The sequence below is a fragment of the Mytilus edulis genome, chromosome 1, assembly GCF_963676685.1.
Source record: "Mytilus edulis chromosome 1, xbMytEdul2.2, whole genome shotgun sequence".
In the NCBI taxonomy this organism is placed as follows: domain Eukaryota; kingdom Metazoa; phylum Mollusca; class Bivalvia; order Mytilida; family Mytilidae; genus Mytilus; species Mytilus edulis.
This window is the reverse complement of record NC_092344.1, coordinates 99,331,802-99,357,970: the sequence shown is the minus strand read 5'-3', so window position 1 is coordinate 99,357,970 and position 26,169 is coordinate 99,331,802. Positions and strand designations below refer to the sequence as shown.

Here is a 26,169-nt window from a genome sequence, read left to right as displayed (position 1 = left end):
TTTTAAATATGATTGTTTTGCCATATTCATTACTTCCTTAAATTTAATTATGTTTGGATAATCAATATACTTTTTAGCGATAAACCTTTGTCTTTCTATAGCCATAAATTTACACTTCATTACATAGTGGAATTCATCTCCAAGATCTTTTAAGTCACATAGTTCGCATATTCTTTTATCTCTCTGAATTTTTTTCCATCTTCCACTTTCTATAGGTAATCTGTGGTTAATGAGTCTAAATTGACATAAAGTATAAATATCTCGGGGTTCCAAAATGTCTAAATACTTTTCGAACCCGAAAAGTTCCTTAAAAAGGCGATATATTAATGTGTTCGAGTTCGTTTGAATATCTGAGTACCATGTTTGTTTAAATTGATCTTGGAGAGGATTTCTTACAATAGTCTTTAACCAAATTTCATTTATACAAGTTTGAGTTAGCCATACATAAGATAAACCAGTTTCATTAAAAATAGATTCTATACATTTCATCCAATAAAGTTTAACATTATTTCCATGATATAAACTAAACATTAATTTGTATGCAATTGCTGATAATTTACTGGGTTTGCTTAAAATCAGTTTTGTCCAGTATGAAATCATGCGAACCTTGATATCTAAACTAATAGGATAACATCCTAATTCTCCATATATAACACAATTCGGGATAGAAGATTTAAGATGGAGTAGAAGTTTACAAAATTTCAAATGAACCCTTTCTAATATATCATTATTTCCAAATCCCCAAATTTCACAGCCGTAAAGTAAAACAGGTTTAACCAATTTATCAAATAAATCTAATTGACAGCTTATGGATAACCCATGCTTTCTCTCCTTTTTGATAACTTCATACATGGCTCTCGTCGCTTTTTCTGCGAGATGCTTCTTGTTTGCTTTAAATGAGCCATTTAGAGAAAAATAAATCCCAAGATAATTAAACTCATTTACAATTTCTAAATCAGAACTACCAAAATTAAATTTAAGATTAGCAGGTTGTCTACCACTACAAAAAATCATGATTTTAGTCTTATCTACATTGACTTTCATTTTCCAAACATTACAATATGATTCGAACTTTTCTAATAACAAATTAAGTTCTGTGGCTGATTCAGCCATTAATACAGTATCGTCTGCGTAAAGAATTGCAAACAGTTTAACATATATATCTAGTTCGTCTTCTAGGGCATCTGATATAGTTTTTAAGCCTATCAAATTCCCTTTACAAAAGAAATCTTCCAAATCGTTCAAAAAAAGCGAAAAAAGAAAAGGAGATAAATTCTCTCCTTGGCGTAGACCAATGTTACTTGGAAAATAATCAGATTTTTCACCATTGTATGACAAGCATGATTTAATATCAGCATACATGTTATGAATAATTTTATACATATAACCATTAATGTTATTTACTAGCACTGATTATACAAATTCACTGTAACATATATATATATATAAACAAGTCTTAATTGAAAACTGCGTTCAAACCTATGATTGCGTTGGATAAAAACCGCAATTTTTATTCGTGTGCATGTAAAACAAATTTCGTTGTAGAAGGGTCTAAATACAGCACAAACAACATTTTCCAAAAGACCAAAAAAAGTGAAAAAGTATACTTATTTAAACAAAACGCATTTGACCAACAGGTCGAACAACTGATGTTCTTTAACCCTGCTGACTGCCATTGGCGATTGCCAAATAAAATTGATCACAAGATGTAACAAAATGGATCTTAATTTAGATTTAATACTTCACAAAAAAATATAAACTTGTGGCCAAGATGTTATGCCACAAACATAAGGTGTCAATATCTTTTTTGTACACCAGATCCGGATTTCGACGATAAATGTCTCTTCAGTGATGTTAGGGATCGAAACGGTATTTGGAAGGCCATATAATTTATCATATATATATATATATATATATATAAAAGAGGTGATGTGATTGCCAATGAGACTACTCTCCACAAGAGACCAAATGACACAGAAATTAACAACTATAGGTCACCACACGGCCTTCAACAATAAGCTGAGCCCATACCGCATAGTCAGCTATAAAAGACCCCTAAATGATAAATGTAAACAAGTTCAAACGAGAAATCTAACGGCCTAATGTATGCACAAAAAGTGAACGGAAAACAAATATGTTACACACTAATAAACGACAACCACTGAATTACAGGCTCCTGACTTGAGACAGGCACATACATACAGAATGTTAAACATGTAAATAAGTGGTGTACAATACAACATAAAAACGAACTACAAAAATCAGTTGAAAAAGGCTTAACTCATCTGAGGAATAAAAATACAAATATACAATATAAGTGGACGTGGCCGGGTACTTGTACATCCCAACAACAAAAATACACTAAGTACAGATTTGAGAGTACTAGCATTTCCTGGCAGCTAGTTCAAAGCCACTAACAACTAATAAAACAAATCAAGCAACTAAGACTAAATTATCAATCAGTACACATTCAACATCTAATGGATTTAGTGTAAAAACGTCATTAACAGTCAGAGAAAAACATGACCTTGTGCAATGCCAGCATTACAACTAAAATAGAAAACCTAACAAATAGAAAACACATTTTAGGTTACCAATTCAACACTATAACTAGATCACTGAATATTGTTTTTATTGGTATTAATATTGATTTTGTTATCAGTAAATTAAAAGCAAACGAAATATTATTGTTATATTCATATACACATGTATGGATCTATACTATGTCGATACCTGTATCTTGGCATTGCACAAGGTCATGTTTTTCTCTGACTGTTTATGACGTATTCATGTAAACTTCACTGATTTAACCTCTTAGCTAGAGATGGGTTACGCAGGAACTAAGTGCGTTCAGCTAGTAAAAGGAAAAGCATGTCAACATTGAAAGTGAAACAAGGGTAAACGATTTAATTGACTGATTCGATCTACAAAAACTCTTTCGTTCTTATACAGGTAAAAAACTATTATTAACATATTGTTTTAAACTATAAAATGAAATCAAACCGACCTAGAAATATCAATTTGCACGAGTTTGCTATCTATTTATGTTTATTTTTACACCAGATTATACAACAGTCGATAGTCCTCGGAGGGTCAGATCGATTGTTAATTAGATGGCGTCTAGACTAAAATAAACACGAGTTTATGCATCGTAAATTTTAGACATTTTTTATTTGGACAATACAATATAATAGTATGTTATAAGTCGAATAAAAGAAATTTAAGTTAAATCGATGAAAACGAATTTGACAGCTAGTGTCCCTTTAATCGTTTGGTGTTGTCAAGTTGGGGTTTTACCTTACAATTTTTCATCTTTAAATTGTTTAGAGCTTTCGGGCAGAAACAATCATTTCCTTCGTTTATTAGACTGACATGCCAGAAAACGTCGTTAGCAACTTTTTGTTTAATTTGGAACAAATAGTGTAAAGCATAAATGATTTTAATTAATATTATATATTAGACAAATTTTATGATTCAAAACTCCGCACAATACTGTTTTTAAAAAAAATCAACACATTCGTGTGTAGAATTATGAAAATACTAAAGTATATCATATTGTTGGTGCGGAGATGTAGATGGAATGGCTGACCAGTTTAGTTGTTTGCAAATACTGTAGGAGATCCCGTGCCCAAACCACCCACCGGCAAACAGGTATGCAGTAATGATAACACGAGTTTTATAATTAAGATTAAAGCATCAAACTATTCACAGTTAGTTTATACAAAATTCTTTTTCGGGACATAGCTTCCTTAGTTTGCTGCTCGAAATTTTCGTACCCTCTATTCTGGTAACATTCGGACAATTTGGTAGTATACTTTGAAGTGATCCGTAAAGTTATGTGTATCTCTATACCAATGTAATTTGGTTTGTTGAGAAATAAAGATACAAATACTGCTGGACGCATTCAAATCCGTGAATTTATAATTCGAGTAATGTCGTACATGTCTGCTCTAGACTGAACCGGGTCGAAATTAGCTTTGAGACTTTTGTAGACGAGGAATCATGGATAACAGAACAATTTATCGGCTTTCATTAATAAGCATTTGATTTGCATACCGTGAGAATTGTACTCTGGTGCATACAGTCTGAGTTGCATTACTCAAGGGCGTTAAATCCCAGTCTTCAAGGCATAGTAATGTTTTGATAAATGCCATTCAAATATTAAAAGGATCATGGGAAATTTAAACTCCAGGACGGATAAAATAACTTTATTTCAAAAAAGTCACTCGGTGTATTAAAAAAAATCCTAATAATAACGATATTACTTTCTTTTTAAAAATAGTCGTCAACTCGCAAAATGTCTTATTATATCGATGCCAATTACTTGTATCAAGAGCCATTTTACCTCTTTTGGGCCTTAATACAAATCATGCATGCAGTACGAAATCAATTCAACAATCTTTAACAGTAGACCGATCCGGTTACGGTAGACCAATCAATACATTCTCGGGTACATTTATGTTAAACGTCACGCCTGTGTGAGTTTTGTCTGTGTAAACCTAAATTATATTCCGGAGAGGTAGAATAGTCGAGGAAGGTAAGGCTGATTTTTTTGTCTTTTCATATATATATACAGATAGGTCTGTTGTGTATCTTTTCATTTAGACTTAAGACTGTTCAGCAAAATATAGTTGGGGAAAATAAATTGATGGTAAAGAAAAGGGAAAGAAATAAAAGACAAAGCAGGGAAATAATCAATATGCTAATATTAGCTTTAAAAAAAGCTTGTCGGAACTTGACCATGTTGATACCTGTACTTCGGTAATGATGTGCTAGATATACGCGTTCGGTTTTAAATATATACAACAAAAATTAGAATAAAAGTGTTGGTTTTTTTTTTAAATTGGTGTCATGATGGTTCTTTATAACAAAAGGGAAAAGTTTACGCCTCACGAATTACTTTTAGTACAGAAAAACTGTCCAATGTGTGACATTTCGAGGAGGCAAACATCCATTAGATGTTTTGTATTTCTGTAAGATAAAATATAGCTATGCAATTTTACGGGAATTTTATTTCCATCAGAGAAAATTGTAAAATAAACAAACAATTTATTTATATTTGATACTTGATACTATACACTCAATAACAATGTTTAAATACCTATTGTTGTGAAGATATGTGTTGTCCTTTTGTTCAAATCAATGAAATTATTACCCGGAGGGGAACTTGTTAAAGATTTTATCCAACTTAGTTAAGTTTTGAATCCTATTACTGGTATATAAAATTTTCAAAAAACTCTGCTATATATGAAATGTAAACTGTATAATTTGTGTATCTGTTTAATTCTATGAGCTGCATGTGCTTACGGAATGAAGTATTATTATTACATGAGTTCTATGAAACTTTTGTTTGCAATTTGGGATTCATATGATTGAAAATTAAATGTTGTTTTTTTTGTATAAACGAGATTGCGCGAATTGTTTCTTAACAAAGTTCAGCATTACAAATGGACAAAATGACTGTGTTTACACCTTAAAACTTTACTCAGACATCTTTTAAGATAAACCTGACAGTTCCGGAAAAACAAGTGTTTCTTGTATTTTTACAATAAAAAAAGTGGCGAATAATGCAAAGCCTGCATTATAAAGGAAGAACTATGCTAATAGCATTTTTTATTTGTTCTTAAATGTCAAACATACAGTAAAAAGTACATGTAAATGTTATTTGATAATTGGTGTATATTGGTATGAGATATACTAATGATTGAAGCAGATGAATGCAGTATGGTCAAGATATGTCTAGGTTTGCATACAAAATTTGAAATAGCTAAAATTTGTTTACAAATATTTAATGGTATAATAATCTTTGTTTTAAAACAATTATACATTGCAGCATATGTTTTATTTAAGTGAGTGTCTTGCGTAACCTTTCGAACAACAACAATAACTTTATTGACCTCTAATAATTCAATGTGTACAAGTGGTTAACTTGTTTACTTATAAACTCATCATAGATACCAGGACTAAATTTTGTATATTCGCCAGACGCGCGTTTCGTCTACAAAAGACTCATCAGTGACGCTCGAATCCAAAAAAATTAAAAAGGCCAAATAAAGAACAGCATTGAGGACCAAAATTCCTAAAAGTTTTGCCAAATACAGCTTAGGTAATCTATGCCTGAGGTAGCCTTAGTATTGCAGAAATTCAAAATTTGTAAGCAGTTAATTTATAAATATAACCATATCAATGATAATTCATGTCAGCACAAAAGCCCAATAGTCAGCAAAAGTGCTGACTACTGGGCTGGTGGTATAATTTACATTGGTGGCAAATACATTGAGCATGTAAGCAAATAAGTAGTAAAAACAACTCAAGAATAAGATATAAAGTCGCAATTATAACAAACAAAATTCAGTGCAGTCATTGTAACCTTGGAAAGTCATAATAAAGATAACTTATGCTTTACAGACAATTAGCTTTTTGTGTGAGTGTAAAAGGCGTATGGTTTACTTTTTTAAAATTGTTATTTGGATGGAGAGTTGTCTCATTGGCACTCACACCACATCTTCCTATATCTATATATAGGGATAAAATTCCTTTTAATTTTTAATGGTTTAAATTTTATATCTATATGAATGCTTTCACTTCTTGTCTTAGTAATTCCATTTATTTAACAATCTTCACAAGTAAATAGAAATGAGACTCATCTCCGACCTAAGTTCTACACAGTGGACCAGTTCTTTTTTGTTTGTTTTTTATGTTTGGATATAAGAGTCATTGATGAAATCCACATAACTATGGTTATTGGTATGCAATTTTATAAGTTATAGAGGACAGACTTAGTCACCGACTAATATTGACTTTTAAGCTATTCCATTCAAGTAATATTCTTTGTTTACTAATATTTTTTTTATTTTTTTTTAGACATGACACGTGTATTTTATTTGTTCTGTTAAAAAAAACCAAAAAAACTTTTTAGTGCCTTTTAAAATATAATTATGCTAATCCAAGAAGCAACACATTGTTATACTTGACATTACGTTTAAAAACTGCTAGTGGCCTATCTCTCTCCGAAATATGCCAGGAGTTCAGTGCTTCGGTATTTGTATAATTACATGGAACACTTGTCTGTAAAAACAATTTTTTGGGGCACACCTTAAATTTCGAAAATTTAAAAAAAAAAAATATTTTCTTTCAACTCACATTCGCAACACATTAGTGAACCAGGAAACAGTTCTTTTTTATTTTGTCTTTCCTAAAAGCAAAACTGCCATAATAACCTTCATTTTTAAAACTTGTCATTAATGCTAGGACATGAAATATGACTTTTTTTGTGATGAATTTGAAAGATGAAAGATGAATCGAATGCTTCAGATATGTCCTCTTGGCAATTTTATAAATATATTCCTTTTATATTTAAAAACATCATTGGAAAAGAATGGTATATTATTGTTTTACCACATCTTATTGTTTATATAAGTTTCAAGTATACGCATGCTCTCCGTCCTGATGTGAATTTCTAAAATCAAAACTTTATGATATATTCTTTAATCATAGTGCTTCACTGTAGATCCTGCACCACAAAACAGAAACATCTTTGATTACACCCCCCTCCATTTACACTTATCTATGCAAAAAATATAAATAGATATAGGAAGATGTGGTGTGAGTGCCAATGAGACAACTCTCCGTCCAAATAACAATTTATAAAAGTAAACTATTATAGGTCAATGTACGGCCTTCAACACGGAGCTTTAGCTCACACCGAACAACAAGCTATACAGGGCTCTAAAAATACTAGTGTTAAACCATTCAAACGGGAAAACCAACGGTTTAATCTATATCAAAAACGAGAAACACGTATAAATTACATAAACAAACGACAACTACTGTACATCAGATTCCTGACTTAGGACAGGTGCAAACATTTGCAGCGGTAACTTAAAACTCCACTTCTATAATGTTTTATTTCCTTTGAAATGGATATCTGTCTGCATGTTAATTTTCTCAGATCTTTAAAATCTATAACGTTTAAAATGTTTACATAGCATCAGTAACAGGTATAGTGACACTTTAATAAGACAGCCAAATTTATGAATTTATGAGAAAGCACTTATTCAATAAAAAAAATAAGACACTTTTATCGTCTCGTCTTTCATTTTAAAAGAACAGCCTAAATGCATCAATATTAAGAAAGCATGACGTTCTGGGACCAGTGCTTCGTATAATACACACGATCGTTGAAGAAGATAATCTATTCCGGGTAACTTCATTTCCTTATGTGTATAACGGTTTGTTGATATTTTAGAGGTTACAGTAGGGGTCGAGTTGATCCGGGCTTTTTTGTGATGTTTGATTTGTTGAAAATAGTACTAAAAAATATATAAAATAGCAATTTAGAATAATAATCACTACAAAATATATTAAAAATTGATACCAGAACCAACAAAACATGGTGTAACGGTTTCTCCGGATATGGTAATCTGTCACTAGACTCTTGAATGGATTTATACTTTGTTTCTCGTAAAACTACAATTGCATCCTGTTGTTATAAAGAGCATATATAAACATAACTATGAGGTACAATAATTACATGCATGTGAAATCGTCTTTATGGATTGATTATCACATTTTTAACTTTGTTAGATAATTTTTCTGATCATAATTTTGTTGATGAGTTAAACAATTGATCTTTATGGGTATAAGGGTTTATATATAACCAGTATGTTGGTTATCATTTCATTATAACTGAAATGTTGTATTATCCATTATCATAATGAGAAGTTTACAATGTTTTCTCGGGGTAACAATCTGCTCTATCACCTCTGGTGTGTTATTCAGACAATGTATTAGGACTCGTCACCAATGTCATGTGTGTCATAGAGACGACCTCAGTTTTCTCTCGGTAAACAATTCAACCTTCCAAACTCAATCGGCAATTGGTGACTATATACCTCATGTCCTCGTCTATATTTGTACAATTTACAGACGAAATTAGTAGGTCTTTCCATTTTTGCTAAATACTTTTTGAAAGTTACTTTTAAGCAAACTATGGATTCCATTTATTAGACATACCACACTTATTAGAAATATTTTGTAGATTCGATATCCACTTTGTCTACTTTTAATTGTATAATACCATATACATAGCATTAGTGGGATTTTTTTCCTGCAGATGTTTGATTAAAAGGTTCCATTTTCAGAACATAAAACACCTTCTTGTTTATATTCTTTTAACAATTACCTTATAGTGACACTTTGAAGTGAACTTGTCATTGAGATTTGAAGGCAATCTTCCACTTTAGAAATTAGAACCCAATCAAAGTCACAATTTGTAAAAGAAAATCATTATAGGTTAGAATATGGCCTTCAACAGCAAGATATTAAGGTCCCCAACAATGACTAATGTGCACTTGGTTATGCGCTGGTTAAGATTGGATCGAGAAACTGCAGTATTAAATCTACCAGCTCTGTAGATATAATTTGTCACTGTTTGGCTTTCGTCTCTTCGATGTTATCGCCTTCTACTCTGGTTAAAATTGTAACTTAATTCAGGTTTCGGATCCCGACCTCTCGATATATGATGGAACATATTTACTCGTTTGTTCTCATAACAAGGACACTCAAAGAGAAAGTGGTGAGGTTCTGAGGTTCCGTGTGCTCCACAGTTTCAGACTCTTATGGCGCTGGTATGGTCTACTCTATATCTTGTGGATATTTAGTTCTATGTAGCCATTTTTCAGTTGGGTGAATATGTTAAAATGTTGTTTGTCCATGTCTGCTACATAGCTTAAGGCTTTTAACCATAGGTTTTTGTATTTGCCATAGGTTTTCTGATCTTTATTGATCACAAGTTGCTGTTTGGTGGGTTTTTGGGAAGATTTAGATTTAATCTTTACTATATATTTTATGGGTATTTGTTCCAACCTTTACTCCTGCTTTTAACTTCGAATGCTTCTCTGTCAGATGTTATAGGTTTACCCATGTATTGAATCAATGTTTTCTACACTCTGTCAAGTTTTTTTTTAGGTCATTTGGTTCTGCTATTGACCATGCTGGGCTACAGTATTCCATGACTGATCTCACTAGACTAGAGTATAATTCTAGTAGCTTTTCTGTCCTAACTTTGCTTATCTGTCTTATTAAAATATGTTTGTCGTAGAATTCTCTCTCCTTATCGTGTGTTTAATATTTTTGCTTATCTGTCTTATTAAAATATGTTTGTCGTAGAATTCTCTCTCCTTATCGTGTGTTTAATATTTAATTAAAGTTTACATATAGTACAAATGTAGGTTATAACTTTACAGTCCCATATTTTAGTGGATCATTTTCTTAAACAAAGTAATTGCATTTTATCCCTCAGGCATAAATACATGTACTTGCAAAGGTTTGAAATAATTTGTATTTGACAGATTTAAGTTTAATTACTTAAGACTAATCCTCTTATCAATCTATAACAACACACAATTACATTACACCATTATTTTTCACAATTAACATTGTTAATTTTGTGACATGTGTTCAAATGTGAAGTAATTAAGCGATCTGATATTTATTTTCGGGAATTCTCAAATCTCGAAAATTCTCATTGTTACATTTGCTTAGATTAATGAAACATTCATTTGATACATTGTAACACAATAGTTCTTAGTTACATCTCTGTCAGTCGAGTACATCCGAGAAGGTCAGTAATATATCGTACACATTTATTTATCGTGCAAAATTTACAAGGAAAATGCAAATAATATTAAATAATACTAAAAATACTAAAAATACTAAATGTAGGTTGTTGAAACTAGCACAAATATGATGTTGAACTTCAACATTCGTTCATTTATACCATGTTCACGACGAGACTATGGTGGTGTTGTATGCTGCATAAGAGTCAAATGAATTTATATTGTATACCAGATGAATTTATATTGTATACCAGATGAATTTATATTGTATGCCAAATGAATATACTTAGTATATTGCATGCCAAATGAATATACTTAGGGACGACATCAAAAGATGAATGTAAGATAAAAAAAAACTTAATTCAAATAGTTTTGGGGTGGGTGGGGTGTTGAAGGGCTGCAAGATTTGGTTATCCGACATTGATTTTTACATAATATCCATATAAGCAATCAATTTTTCCCAAATTAAGTTAAGTGGGGGGTGGGGGTCAGTGAAAAAAACTATGTGAATTAAGTTTTTTATCCTTCATTGAACTTTTGATGTCGTCCCTTAGTATATTGTATGCCAAATGAATATACTTAGTATATTGTATGCCAGATCTATTTATGCATTATACGGGACTAGCATATCTGGTCATTATGTATATTAACAGTTTAAATTTGACCTGGACGCTTTTATAAACGGAGTTTTGATGTGCTTACTAGCAGAATAATGGAAAAAGGAGACATATTTTCCATGCAGGACATGTGGTCTAAATTCTGAGCCGAACAACTTTCGATCTACTATAAACCACTTGTTTCAGTTAGAATTTCTCAAGTATAGTAGCACAGACAGAGTTTCTTTGGTAAATAACTAATTTAGATAAAACAAACCTCATTTAAGAGATATCAAAAGTTGTATGAATTTTTCTATTGTTCATCATTATCTAGATAATTTAACTGTAATATCATGTTTCAGTAAAGCAGGGACAGACTATACTAACAGTTAGTATAGACTGTCCCTGAGTAAATGTATTTTTAAATACATCACGCAACTAAACACTTTTCAGTGTAGAAGGAACAATTTTGGAGTTATATCTTGTTCACACGCATGTCTATGGCTATTTCTGTGTCATTTGGTCTCTTGTGGAGAGTTGTCTCATTGAATACCACATTTTCTTTTTTATATTTATATGCATACAAGATTCAAACCTGATTTCGAATGACATTAGTATTATGAATTCGTGTAGATGAGTAATCATTCAATTTATGATTGTGATTGTGGACTCAAGATTCTTTATTTCTTAAACACCATAAAGATACAATGGTACAAAGAAGTTCATCAAAAGTCATATAACATAACACAAACACACATGACAAGATGAGATGAAAATATCAAATAATACATGATAAACAGTATAGTAAAGAAGAGTGGTGATTAACCAGGAAGACAGATATAGTGTTTTGCGCTATCCGTCTTCATGTAGCAGGTGTTTCGGATGATACGCAAAATATACAGTAAACGGTAGCATTAAAACTTGACATGTAGTGTTACGGGAGCCTGCCGTGTGTAGCTAAATATAAACTTTTCTATCTTTGAAGTCATCCCTATATTCCTGAATCTTATCAATGAATAGATAAAAACTTGACAGGGTTCTTTTATATCATATATAGTGGTGAGTCTGAAAAATAGTTTGATATTGTGAATTTTCTTAGGAAACAAAAACAAAATCTGCTTTCTACATATTATATATAGATATAAGAAGATGTGATACGATTGCAATTGAGACAATTCTCCACAAGAGACCAAATAAATAAAAAGTAGCAACTAGAGGTCACGACACGGACTTCAACAACCAGCAAATCCTTTATCTCATAGTCAGTTATTATAAAAGGCACCAAGATGTCAGATGTAGAACAATTCATACAAGCAAACTTGTTTGTTAACCTTCATTTTGGAATTTAGAAATGGCCATTATCTAACATCGTAAACTATATAGAAAACATCCTTATATATTTGTGTTGTTTCTGTGGTTCAGGGAATATCAAGCGTAACGCGAATCTTCCACCTTTCTACAGGTAGTGATTTTGATTTGAATTATGATGTAGTTCGCATTTTAACGAAGTTGTTTAGAATAAATTATCGAAACCTATTCAATCAATGTGTAATCTAGATGAAATAGTTTTTTCATAATCACGATACTTTACATTGAAGACGGGAGAATACGAGATGGCATAGTATTTAATGTGCCATACACAACTTTTTGAATTTTTTCTTTCTTTTTTTTAAACGCCAACCCCAAAAATACGGACGTACACTATAAATTCCTCAGAAACAGTATACTTAGAATTACTTTAAATCAATAGCACCTATTCAATAAAAATCTTTGAGGCGAAACATGTAACCTGTAATATTTTTCAGATTATGTGTCAATGAGGGTAAGTGAAGCATATTACTATGGGACAAGGATTATAAATACATGTATAGTTTTATAAGGTAGGACTCATTTATTTAATATATATAAAAATATTTTTTTTAATTCATTTTCAGACGGACAGGAAGCAGAACAATTGTTTGAAAACCTCAATCCACCAAACATGATTCGAGCAATGTGTTCTTCAAGTACGTGTCGGAAAATTGCGCAAACAATATGGATTCCGTATATTATGTGTGGATTTCTCTTGCTCTATATTACATATTCTCCCACTAATCATATACAGATATTTCAAAGACAAGAAATCAAATTAGACAATGGAGTTGTTGAGCAATATACTACTACACAAACCAAATCTCCAATCGACGAACAACGTGATCATATTGTGATGGGAATATTGAGTGCAAACGGAAAACAACGTTTTCGAGACACTCAAAGAAAAACTTGGATAAAAGCAATGCTTCGTATGCAACATATATTGCCATTTAAAATAACTTATAAGTTTTTACTAGACGAGCCATCTTCTGAGTCAATTGCAGAAAATGCATTAAATCATGACATTGTATATCTGAATGTAACAAATCATGGACGAGCGGTAAAATTTGGAGAAAAGATGTACATATGGTGGAAATATGTTCATACAGTATATCCTGACGCTCTCCTTGGAGGAAGAATAGACGACGATGCATTTTTGTGTGTTCCACAGGTATTCTATAGACTAGATAGCATAAAGTCGAGTAATCTGTACTATGGCTGGAGGCATGGAAAATCAAGACAAATAAATAGGGACAACAGAGTAGACGAAATGTTTCTATTTTTAGGACGTGATCTTATGTCCAGTATTTCTAAAAGACATTACTGTGGTCTGGCTAAATGCAAAAATAAAGATGACTTAATTGACATAGACTTTGGGGATACTTCCCTTGCAGAATGGCTGTCTATATACAGTGATAAGGTTAATTTTATTTCTGATAATGACAGAATAGTACAGTGCGGAGCGAACTCCCACGCTATTTACAAGAAATATTTAAAACCTGGTTTTTGTCTCAAACAGTTGGTTTTTCACAAATCGACCTATGAAATGATAGAACTTCTACAATCATACAACGACTTTGCATTTATGGAGAAAAGCAAAGTTGAACAATCCATTAAAATGGATGTTTCTGAACGAACAATTATAAGTGGTGTGTCTGGGTCTATATTTTCTGGAGACGTGGTAAGAAAAGTTCCCCAATTTAGTATAGATAAGACGACCACACTATTTTCAAACGAAAGTGACGCTAAAATCTGTGATAATTGGGCTGTGGTTACTACCATTCATCAGCCATCTAACTCGGTACGAAATGTAGCAAAACACCCCTCCTGGTGTGTCGTTATTGTAGCAGATGTGACGACGCCCTCGGAAGACGCTTATTTGAAAAGTGTTGTAAATGACGAAAATAAAAGTAGAGTTATATACTTATCGATTAACAGACAAAAAACTTTATATCCGTTATTATCAGAGGTTATCCCAGTAAAACATTTTGGGAGGAAAAATATCGGATACATGTTCGCTATTCACCACAAAGCAAAGTATATTTGGGACTTTGACGACGACAATAATGGAGTATTTGATTTAAACGAGATTGAAAGATTAACCAAAGGAGAATCGGTCACAGTTTGTAATGACAAAGGAAGTAAATTATTCAATCCATATCCTTATTTTGGAGTATCTGAAACACGTGTATGGCCAAGAGGTTTTCCCTTGGAGTCCATCAAAGATAATAAAACGATACCACAGATATGCGACACAAAAGTTTCCGTAAAAGTTGGTGCAATACAGTGTCTTGCTAACGAACAACCGGATGTTGATGCTATTTATAGATTTACCCGAAATGTCCCATTTAACTTTTCAGCAACTAAAGAAACGCATAAGCCATTTGTTGTTCCAAAACAAACATTTTCCCCCTTCAATGCGCAAGCCACGTTGTGGACGTCGTCAGCATTCAAATATATGGCGTTACCGATAAGTATAAATGGCCGTGTTAGCGATATATGGAGAAGTTATATAGCACAATATTTTTTTTATCGGTCTGACTTAAGACTAGCCTTTTCTGTGCCATATGTTGTACAAGAGAGAAATATTCATTCAATATCTGGAGATTTTAATGCAGAGCTGGATATTTACGAAAAAGTGGGTGCTCTTTTTAATCTTGTGATGAACTTGAAAGATGATAATCTTGTTTCCGTTTATGAAAATCTTTATAGTAGACATTTTATTGAAAAAAGTGACCTTACTTTTATAAAGGTATGGATGGAAACATTCCTTAAGGTCACTGGCAGTAATGTATGATCGATGTGTCTATTGTATTTCAATTTGATAAATGTTAAAGCTTAATTTATTTACGTTGTATACAAATACAGACTCAATTTGCAGTCATCCTTGCGATAGAACAATATTCTGAAAGTTGAAAAGTGAACGAACAGATATAACGCCGTCAACTTTGAATTCATAAGACAATCAAGTATAATTTAAAGTGCAAATGATAGGGGAAATATTACCGTTATGTTGTTCAAGGAGTGGGAATTTTCGAATAAATGTGAAAAACATGCATACAAATTATTGTTTTGGTCGCATTTGTTGTCTAGCTTGCAGAGGCGGAAACAATTTGTATAAAGCTTTATATTTCAGAAGGTAGACTGCCTGGATGTTGCATGCATTGTACATGCCAAGAAATTGCCTCCGTTGAAATTCTGCAAATATCCCATAGAGCAAATTACATGGATGATTGATATTGACCATTTGGTATATGACCGTGTTCTAAGCGACATGTACATAAAGGTCATAAATTAATTTGTTGAATGAAATCAAATCTTTTAACTACTAATGAGTGCCGTAGGAGGTCTACCGGAATTTTTAGCTAGCATTTCTTGGCATGGTATGTATGTGTGTACTTGCAAGGTCCTTATGTCCGTCAGACAGTTTTTACTTGACCTCGACCTCATTTGATGGATCAGTGAACAAGGTTAAGGTTTGGTGGTGAAGTCCCTATCTCAGATACTATAAGCAATAGATCCAGTATATTCGGTGTACCAAAAGGACTGTAAGGTGTACATGTCCAACTGGCAGGTGTCATCTGACCTTGACCTCATTTTCATGGTTCAGTGGTTATAGTTAAGTTTTTGCGTTTTGGTCTGTTTTTCTAATACTGTATGCAATATGGGTCTACTTAATTTGGTTTATTGAATGATTATAAGGTGTACATGTCTAGCTGGCAGGTGTCATCTGAACTTGACCTCATTTTTATGGTTCAGTGGTCAAAGTTAAGTTTTTGAGTTGTGGTCTTTTTTTTTTTAGTACTATATGCAATAGGTCAACTATATTTGGTGTATGGAAATATTTCATTATCTATATGTCAGTCACGCAGGTTTTATTTGACCGTGACCTCATTTTCACAGTTCATTGCTCAGTGTAAAGTTATTAGCCCACCTGTCCCAAAGGGCCAAGTGAGCTTTTCCCATCACTTTGCGTCCGTCGTCCGTCGTCGTTGTTAACTTTTACAAAAATCTTCTCCTCTGAAACTACTGAGCCAAATTAAACCAAACTTGGCCACAATCATCATTGGGGTATCTAGTTTTAAAAATGTGTCCGGTGACCCGGCCAACCAACCAAGATGGCCGCCATGGCTAAAAATAGAACATAGGGGTAAAATGCAGTTTTTGGCTTATAACTCAAAAAACAAAGCATTTAGAGCAAATCAGACATGAGTAAAATTGTTCATCAGGATCTATCTGCCCTGAAATTTTCAGATGAATCGGACATTCCGTTGTTGGGTTGCTGCCCCTGAATTGGTAATTTTAAGGAAATTTTGCTGTTTTTGGTTATTATCTTGAATGTTATTATAGATAGAGATAAACTGTAAACAGCAATAATGTTCAGCAAAGTAAGATTTACAATAAGTCAATTTTTGTGACCGAAATGGTCAGTTGACCCCTTTAGGAGTTATTGCCCTTTATTGTCAATTTTTAACAATTTTTCGTAAATCTTGGTTATCATTTACAAGATCTTCTCCTCTGAAACTTATGGGCCAAATTAATCCAAACTTGGCCACAATCATTTTTTGGGTATCTAGTTTATAAAATGTGTCCGGTGACTCGGCCATCAAATCAAGATGGCCGCCACAGCTAAAAATAGAACATAGGGGTAAAATGCAGTTTTTGGCTTATAACTCAAAAACCAAAGCATTTAGAGCAAATCTGACATGGGGTAAAATTGTTTATCAGGTCAAGATCTATCTGCCCTGAAATTTTCAGATGAATGAGACAACCTGTTGTTGGATTGCTGCCCCTGAATCGGTAATTTTAAGGAAATTTTGCTTATTTTGGTTATTATCTTGAATATTATTATAGATAGAGATAAACTGTAAACAGCAATAATGTTCAGCAAAGTAAGATTTACAAATAAGTCAAATGACCGAAATGGTCAATTGACCCGCTAAGGAGTTATTGTCCTTTATAGTCAATTTTTAACAATTTTCATAAAATTTGTAAATTTATTAACATTTTCCACTGAAACTACTGGGCCAAGTTCATTATAGATGGAGATAATTGTAAGCAGCAAGACTGTTTAGTAAAGTAAGATGTACAAACACATCACCATCACCAAAACACAATTTTGTCATGAATCCATCTGCTTCCTTTGTTTAATATTCACATAGACCAAGGTGAGCGACACAGGCTCTTTAGAGCCTCTAGTTTGTGTTTTGGTCTGTTTTTCTTAAATGATAAGCAATAGGTTAACTATATTTGTTGTGTGGAAGAATTGTTAGCTGTACATGCCTGCCTGGCATGGTTCATCTGACCTTGACCTCATTTTCATGGTTCATTGGTTAATGTTAAGTTTATATGACAATTGTAATAAAACTTTATTATTAGGACTATAAGCATAATATCAATGATTAGTAAAGAAGGTGAGACATTTCAGTGTGTGCACTCTTGTGTGTTAAGCTAGTATCCTGCCTTTTTGAAATTTTATCTATACGCTTGATCGAGTCCTAACTTGAAATTGATTTTTATTTCATAGCTAGCAAAGGGGTCATCTATAATTGTTAACCATTTTCCAAAGTGTACAAAACATACACTTTTCAGACCCCCTACCCTCCCTTAAAAAGTGTACATCATCCATTTTCAGATTTCAAGACAAAATTCAATCATTCTTAAAAAAAATAAGATCAAGTCTATTATAGTTTAGTTTAATATAGAAATTCGCATTGAAAATAACTAAAACATATCTGACTGTTATATTTGATAAAAAAAAAAGTTTATTTTAAAAATGTTGATTTTGTAACCCCTCCCCCAAGTGTACGTTTTGTACGCTTTGGAAAAAGGTTGACAATTATGGATGACACCTAAAAAGGAACATCATTTAAAGGCCGTTGTAAAATATGGAGAAGGCATTGGCATTTTAGTATGCAGACATAAGTAAATGACAAATGGATAATGAAGTACATAAAGTAAATACATTTCTACTACACGAATGCAGTTAAAACCTATTACAAATGAAAGAAAGTAATGGAATTAAAAATAATAAATAAATAGGAGTTTTGTATCGCAGCTGTGGAAACATAAGTGTTGCTTATTATAGGTCATCAAATGTAAACAAAAGTTTTTTGCTTAAATCAGTCCGACAAGACTATCAAATACTGTCAGTTGATATCAGTTTACAATTTTTTCGAGGCCCTGTCCTCTATGTCCAAGAGTGTTGTCCATCAGATTATCTTTTGCTGAATGTTCTGCCGAAAGGCAAGACATAGATTCAATATTTTATTAAAGTCTCAACGTATTTCTGTTTCAAAGGTTGTGTTCTATAATTATTGAACAGCAGAATGTCTGTCACAATTTAATGAATGGGCGAAGTCATGTGTATCAATATTTTTAATAAATTAACCATGAAGTTATATCACGGTAGATCTTTTGTTGAATAAGTTGCTAGGGTGGGGTTATTTACTATTTACAGATTTTTGTTCCACTTCGCTAACTGCAGACTTTAAATCGTGGTAATAGGGTTTAAACGTTTCTATTAATAATAGGTTTTTTTTAACGAAGTTTGAATTGTAACCCGATATTGTCAGGCCATATGTTCTATATATGGCTCATTTTTTCAATTCCTTTATGAACTTTAAAATGATGTAATAAAATCCACTTTATGTTGGTATTTACTGGTGTCCCTATCATGTTGAACGTTGAACTTTAAAAGTCACGCACACAATTAACAGATGTTAGCTTTGTTACTGTAAAGGCTCCTGAATGTGCAAACTTTCACTAGATTGTTATTTTGTATATATTGTTATTGTTATTTTGTATATATTGTTTGACGAATATAAAAAAAAACAATTTAGAAAAAAGGGATCTTAAGTTGGATCTAATATCAAAGAAGTTCTCTTTTATTTCGAGTTAGACTAAACTTGAAAGGTTTACTTAAAAAATACGTCTGATATGATTTTATTGGTTGAACAATGGCATAAAAATTCGTAATTATAAATATCAGTTACACTTTTTGACATAAACGTGCAATATATTTGGTATTATTTTTTATTGTTAACATGTTTACACGGGTGTCATTCGGTTTATCGAGAGAAATGATCGTGAAAGAATATCTAACGGCGGTCAAGTATTGAGAGACGATCGTGAAAGTTCTGGTAACGGATCGTGAAAGACATTTAATGTACATTCTAGTTCAGAATCTTTGAAAAAATCGCTAAATTTGCAAAACGCGGAACAAATCCGAACAAAAAAATATGTCTGTCAAAATGGTTAACTTCCTCAACATAACTGTGAAAGAAGATAAAGAAAATATGAAGTACTTTTTGAAAAAACACAAAAGGCGCAATGCGTGTCTATGAAATTAATTACAAATAACACACTTTTTGTACCTATAATGGTCATATTTCAGAATATCATGATATATTTGAAATTTAATCTTTGGTGTATCTGATAGTACAGTAAAATTTAAGTATATTCTTCCATTAAAAGCGTTAATTTGTTTATGAAAACCTTGAATTTGTTGAATTTCCATCAAACTTGATCGTGAAAGATCAGGCAACGTATTATTTTGATCGTGAAAGAAAATGCTTGACCAGATTTAATATAGTAATCAGAAATCAGTATTTCTTTTACCATTTGATAAATCTGCAAGTGGTTGAAGCCTGTAACTATTTTGATAAGGATGAACATTAAAGCTATTATCTTTTTTTCTATTAAACACTTTACCTCGAAAGTTAAAAAAAACAACAACTAATAACGTGTCTTAATAAGTGAGAAAGATTCATCTCTGTGAATCGTTCTAGTGCACTTCAGGCAGGCCGACTCTAGTTAGCCAATCATATGGATATGCAACGTTTAAACCAAAATGTAATCCATCAAACAAAAAATCATAGCAAAAACAGCACATTTCATGTAATTTGGGATTGAACGATAACCAACATTTTGTGCAACAGAACTTTTAAAGTTCTTTATAAACAACGCAGATAAGGATTGATTTAACTATATAGTACATACTATAGAATACTAAAGCGCAAATGCTGTAATGTCGTGTTTGCTTTACTTATGATAGTATATTTGTTGAACTTGCTTTATTTCGATCGTGAAAGAAAATGCGTGACCAGATTTAATACTAGTAATCAGAAATCAGTGTTTTTATATCCAGTCATAAACCTTTGAAAACGTCCATGAAATAGAATTTTACCAATGAACCAGAACTGCTTGGTTTCTTTAAACGGATACCGCATTAATATTGTTGTGGGTGTACTCCAAAACCTTAAAATGTCACAAAACAATAAAAAGCAAATATTTGAAAAGTCGAATTTCTTATTTGCTATTAGATGGAACAACATTAAAAGATACTGTAGGAATCCAAACCTTGCTATTTCTTTGATAACAATTGGTAATAACTTAACTATCTCATTAATTTCCACTTCATCTTCACAATATTCGGGTGTTGCTTCTGTAACATTATCTGCATCTTCAACCTTTTCCATTGGCTCAACTTCACTGGATTGTTTTTTTCGGCGTTTTGTCACCCATTGTCTTTTCTTATTGCCGTAGTTGTTATTTCTTTTTCTTTTCATTTTCTTTGAAATGCTTAAACCTATTGAGGATGTTGACCTATCTAGCCTTTCACAATACCATTATCAAATATCAATGGTCATATAATTGAAGAATAATTTGAACGTCTTCGTAGCATCAGATCTTTCACGATCCTTTTCACGATCTTCAAAAATGCGGTACGTGATCTTTCACGATCCAAAAAATCAAGTTTGTATAAATAGTTCTTTATTTACCAAGTTTCAGATTATATTTATACAAAATAACTATGAGAACCGTTTAATTAATTCAAATACAATGCCCTTATTCTGATAAAAGTAGTTTATCTAGTCGAATTTGTGAAAAAATCGTGTTTGTTTACATTTTTTATGTCATTGAAATGTCGAGAAGCAATCTGCCTTTTGTCGTTTTGTAATAACTATGTACTTTTGAAACTGGATATTCTGACATACTGATCATAATATTGAACTATTTTGACAGACAGTTATATTTTGTCGTAAATGTGTCTGTGTAATTAATTAAATTAGAATATTTACTGACCTTTCATATGTCTTCTCGATTAAATGTCTTTCACGATCCGTTACCAGAACTTTCACGATCGTCTCTCAATACTTGACCGCCGTTAGATATTCTTTCACGATCATTTCTCTCGATAAACCGAATGACACCCGTGGTTTAAGGGACTAGGACTAAAATATCATTCAACCATAATAAAAAGTGTGTATCTGATACTACAATTAATTGTCAACTATGTATTATTCTGAAAAACCTTTGATGCTACAATGGTTTACAGAAACACAGGGAATCACATCATGATAATATAATACACGTGATATATTTTATGAGAAAGCAGCAGAATAAATCGGAGAAGAAAATGATGTATAGATCGAAGATTTTACTGTGTGTTTTGATTTCATAACATATTGTCTGGATATACAAAGTTAGAGATTCATGTGCACGTTAGAATGTTTAACTCAACTAGAATCGTTATTCATTATCAATGTCCGGTGATCTGGGCACGGTCCTGTTCGTTGGTTAGATTTGTCTATTTTTGTCTCGTTTGACCGAGTCAAAAAGCGAGACATAGTTATAGCTGTTTCCGGCGTCGACGACGGTGTCAACAATGTATTCGTTTGTGATTAGGTCTAGTTTATGGTGAACCACAAGTGGTAGGTCAATGATATTTGTTAGCAGTTGTATAAGAATTGGCACATCTCATTACCATGGAAATTATTTGGCCCCGCCCCCTCAGGTCAGTTTATGGGGAACCACTAGTAGTAAGTTAATTATAATTGGCATGTGGTTGAATAAGCATTGCATATCTCATTTCCATGGAGATTATTTGGCACTGTCCCCTCATGGTCTATTGACTCTGAAACTTTTGCTTAGTTTTCATGTATTAGTTTGTGATTAGGTCGGTTTATGGGGAACCAATAGTGGTAGGTCATGATATTTGGTATGCAGTTGTATTAGCATTGGCAAATTTCATTACCATAGAGATTATCTAACCCTGCCCCCTCAGCTATGGTTTATTGACTTTGAAATTTTGCTAAGTTTACATGTATTAGTTTGTGTTTCGGTTTGTTTAAAGGAAACTACTTATGGTAAGTCAATTGTATTTGGTACCGTTGTTTTAGCATTGACACATGTCATTTCCATGGAGATTGTTTAGCAATGTACCTTCAGTCATTGTTCTTTGACTTTGAATATTTGCAAATCTTACATGTTAAAGTGTTGTTATTTTAATTTCAACATTTGCATTATCAAAATTACCAAAAAGCGTGACACATCTCTGTGATAACAGTTTATTACTACTGAGTCAGATGCTGCTTGTGTTTGTTGTCTGTTGTACTGTCCTACAGTTTGGGGGATATCTTGCAAATACATATACCTTATGTGTTCCATAATTGCTATCTTAATATTTCATTTATATTTTCTTTTGCGACATTGTCGTGAGACTTAAACATGTTAAACGTTTTATTCAATTTCAAAACTTTGTCTTAATATATGAATTTCTTGAATAAAAAAAAACATGAAAAAATCAATTTGATATATATAGTTTGACAATTCGCTTCTTGATAAGAAATCATGGTAACCGTTATGTTTACGTTAACTACATCATTAAATAGCTAATTGTCAGTTTGGTTGACAAGACACAATAACAAAGAACCAATTAAATCTGCGTGTCATTTTGGGGATTATTTAGGAAAATAATGAGTGAAACAAAGAAAACCTAATGTGTGTAAGCATGTTGGCAACACAAGTTGCCATTATATTCTAATTTACAATGAATTAATGTTTCCGAAATTTTTCATTTGTACAAGGCCACCTTAAGTCAATAAGGCGTTGCATGTAGAGTAAGTATGACATAAATGTATATAATTCCCTGGTGGTTGTGTCTGTTATACATTTTTTACATGAAGCGATATGTTTACATTGTACTGAAAAAAGAACGAAATCTTCATGTGATTATAAAAAATCGTCAAATTGTGTTTTACCTAGCATGCAATACAATATCAAATATTGATTCATTCGTTCAGTGTCGACTAGCACATATTTCAATAGACGACACTGAATTTGCAATTAAATCAAATTTTATCAATATAATTATGTTAGACATTGAAGTAATAGATTAAGTAATTTTTCATCTTTATTATATTCAAGGAGGTTATATTAGACTTCCTTGTTATATTCAATTAACCATTACTTTTTATCAATTTTGAATAACTACAATTTATTTTAGAATTAAGTTATCTTTGTTCTAACGTTGGGCTTCTGTCATACTTTTTGGTTTTGTATTTGCGTTGAATAATTATTTTATACAAATTCATTTTTTTATATGCTTGAGACACGTGTGTAAATATTTAACTATCCCAAATTAAAGCAATCCAGCTCCACTTTTTCAACTTGTAATTAGATCTTTTTAAATGAATTTTAATCTGAATGATGTGTATTTTAATAAAATTGAGAATGGAAATGGGGAATGTAAACCTTTAAACCTTTATACAATGGTCTTTCAAGGTACATAGACTATGTGTATTTTAAAAAACCTTCCACGCACTGGTCTTTCAAAGTACCTAGACACTGTTATTATACTAGGTAGTCAATCAATATTTCCATTATAATTTATTGATTGAACTATTGATTCAAAGAAACTTGTTCTGTATACCTTATGGCATTATTTTAAGCTCTATTTCACGATTTCAATTATTATTCTACCTTTAAGATGGATTAAAACAAACAATTTTATATTTGTCTGAACATGCTAGGCCTGTTTAAAAACACGTTCATGCGTTTAATATACAATAAATTATATCTACAATTCTGAAAAAAAGTAAAATCCAGAGAGAAAAATATATAGAGTAAATCTACATTCCTTTAAAATCACGCTTTAATTGTTGTTAAATCTTCTTTTGTAGACACAATTAATGAAGGAATTAAAGTGAAGCTTGAATGCAGGAAGATGTGGTCTACTAAATGTGAAAGATTGAGCTTGTTTCAAAACCGTCTTATTATTTTAATAGTTATTGCCTTCATTATAATGCATTTGATGTTTTATCTAACCGATGAAAAGCTCAAAACTCCAGAAAGAAAAAGCTGGGAAAAAGTACAATACGACAAAAAGTTTGTCTTGGTTACTGGTGGTGCAGGATTCGTTGGACATCATGTGATAATGCGGTTGAAACAAGACAACATTAATGTCATAGGAACAGACAATTTCAATGACTACTACAACGTTTCTCTTAAATATTTACGCTCAAATATATCCGGTGTTGTCCAGCATGTCGATGTATGTGACTTGAAAAAGATGACAGAAATTATTGCTACTAAAAAGATAACTCATGTGATACATTTAGCAGCTCAAGCTGGAGTGCGTTATTCATTAACAAATCCACAAGCATATGTCAAGTCAAACGTAGAATGTTTTGTGCAGTTACTAGAAACATTAAAAAACACTGGTATCCCGCTTATATATGCATCTTCGTCTTCGGTTTATGGTAAAAACACTAACATACCATTTTCAGAAGACCATCCCGTTGTACAACCAGCGTCGTTGTACGCAGCCACCAAACGCGAGAATGAGTTACTTGCCCATGTTTATTGGAATTTGTACAAACAACGCTCAGTTGGATTACGTTTCTTTACGGTTTATGGACCATTAGGAAGGCCAGATATGGCATATTTCTCATTTGCAAAGAACATTTTCAAGGGTCTACCTATTCCAGTTTTTAACTTTGGAAAGTTATCCCGAGATTTCACTTATATTGATGACATTGTTAACGGCATTATTAAGTGTATTGATGTAAAATATGATTATGAAATTTTGAATTTGGGAAGAGGAGAACCCCAGAGTTTAATGCAGTTTATAAAGACTATTGAAGACATTGCTGGGAAAAAGGCCGTTTTAGATTTTAAAGAAATGGTGAAAGGAGATGTGTTAGTTACATACGCAGACGTTTCTAAAGCCAAAGCTTCTATAGGATATAACCCGAATGTATCATTAAAAGATGGTTTGACACGCTTTATTTCATGGTATAAGTTGTATTCGAACCAACCCAAATGACGATTAAAACATGAAAATTATAATTTCAAGTAAAATTTCATGAGAAAGCAAGTGTATCATCATATATGTATGTATGGAACTACTTTGCTTGGTTTTGTTACATTTTAATAAACAAATAAAACAAGCTTTTCATTGAAGTAGGTTTTTGTCAAACCTGTGATTTTTTGGGGGCAGAAAGCTCGACTAAAGGAATAGTGATCCAGCGGCGGAGGCGACGGCGGGGGTGCCAGCTAACTTCTCAAAAGCTGAATATTTCAGAAGGTAGAAAGAAGACCTGGATCTGTCCTACTTTGTATATGGATGCCTTATGATACAAAGTTTCCGTCTGTCATATGTCTATTGTCCTTGCCCTCAGTTTCATAACTAAGTGACTATTTGAAAAAAAAGTTAAGATTTTGAGTATTCTTAGTTTCTCTCTAAAAATGAGTAATAGGATATAGCTATATTTGGTATATGCATGTCATTTTTGGTCTTTTGTGGATAGTTGTCT

The 26,169-nt window shown here is 32.2% G+C and overlaps 1 protein-coding gene across 11 annotated transcripts in view; it reads left to right on the top strand.

Moving 5' to 3' along the window:
• Positions 1-25,807, top strand: part of LOC139497919 (uncharacterized 37.6 kDa protein in cld 5'region-like) — a 76,684-nt gene extending 50,877 nt beyond the window's left edge. For 3 of the 11 annotated variants that reach the window (XM_071286194.1, XM_071286179.1, XM_071286170.1), the window contains exon 2: positions 13,150-15,624. In XM_071286194.1, coding sequence (XP_071142295.1) covers positions 13,197-15,365 — 2,169 coding nt within the window. In that variant the 5' untranslated portion in view covers positions 13,150-13,196 and the 3' untranslated portion in view covers positions 15,366-15,624. Of the gene's footprint in view, positions 1-2,818; positions 2,953-3,575; positions 3,652-4,380; positions 4,538-12,684; positions 13,096-13,149; positions 15,952-23,384; positions 23,473-24,534 lie in introns of those variants that run through there. The other 8 variants (XM_071286202.1, XM_071286209.1, XM_071286229.1 and 5 more) reach the window with 8 other exon arrangements.
• Positions 25,808-26,169: the final 362 nt, after the last annotated feature.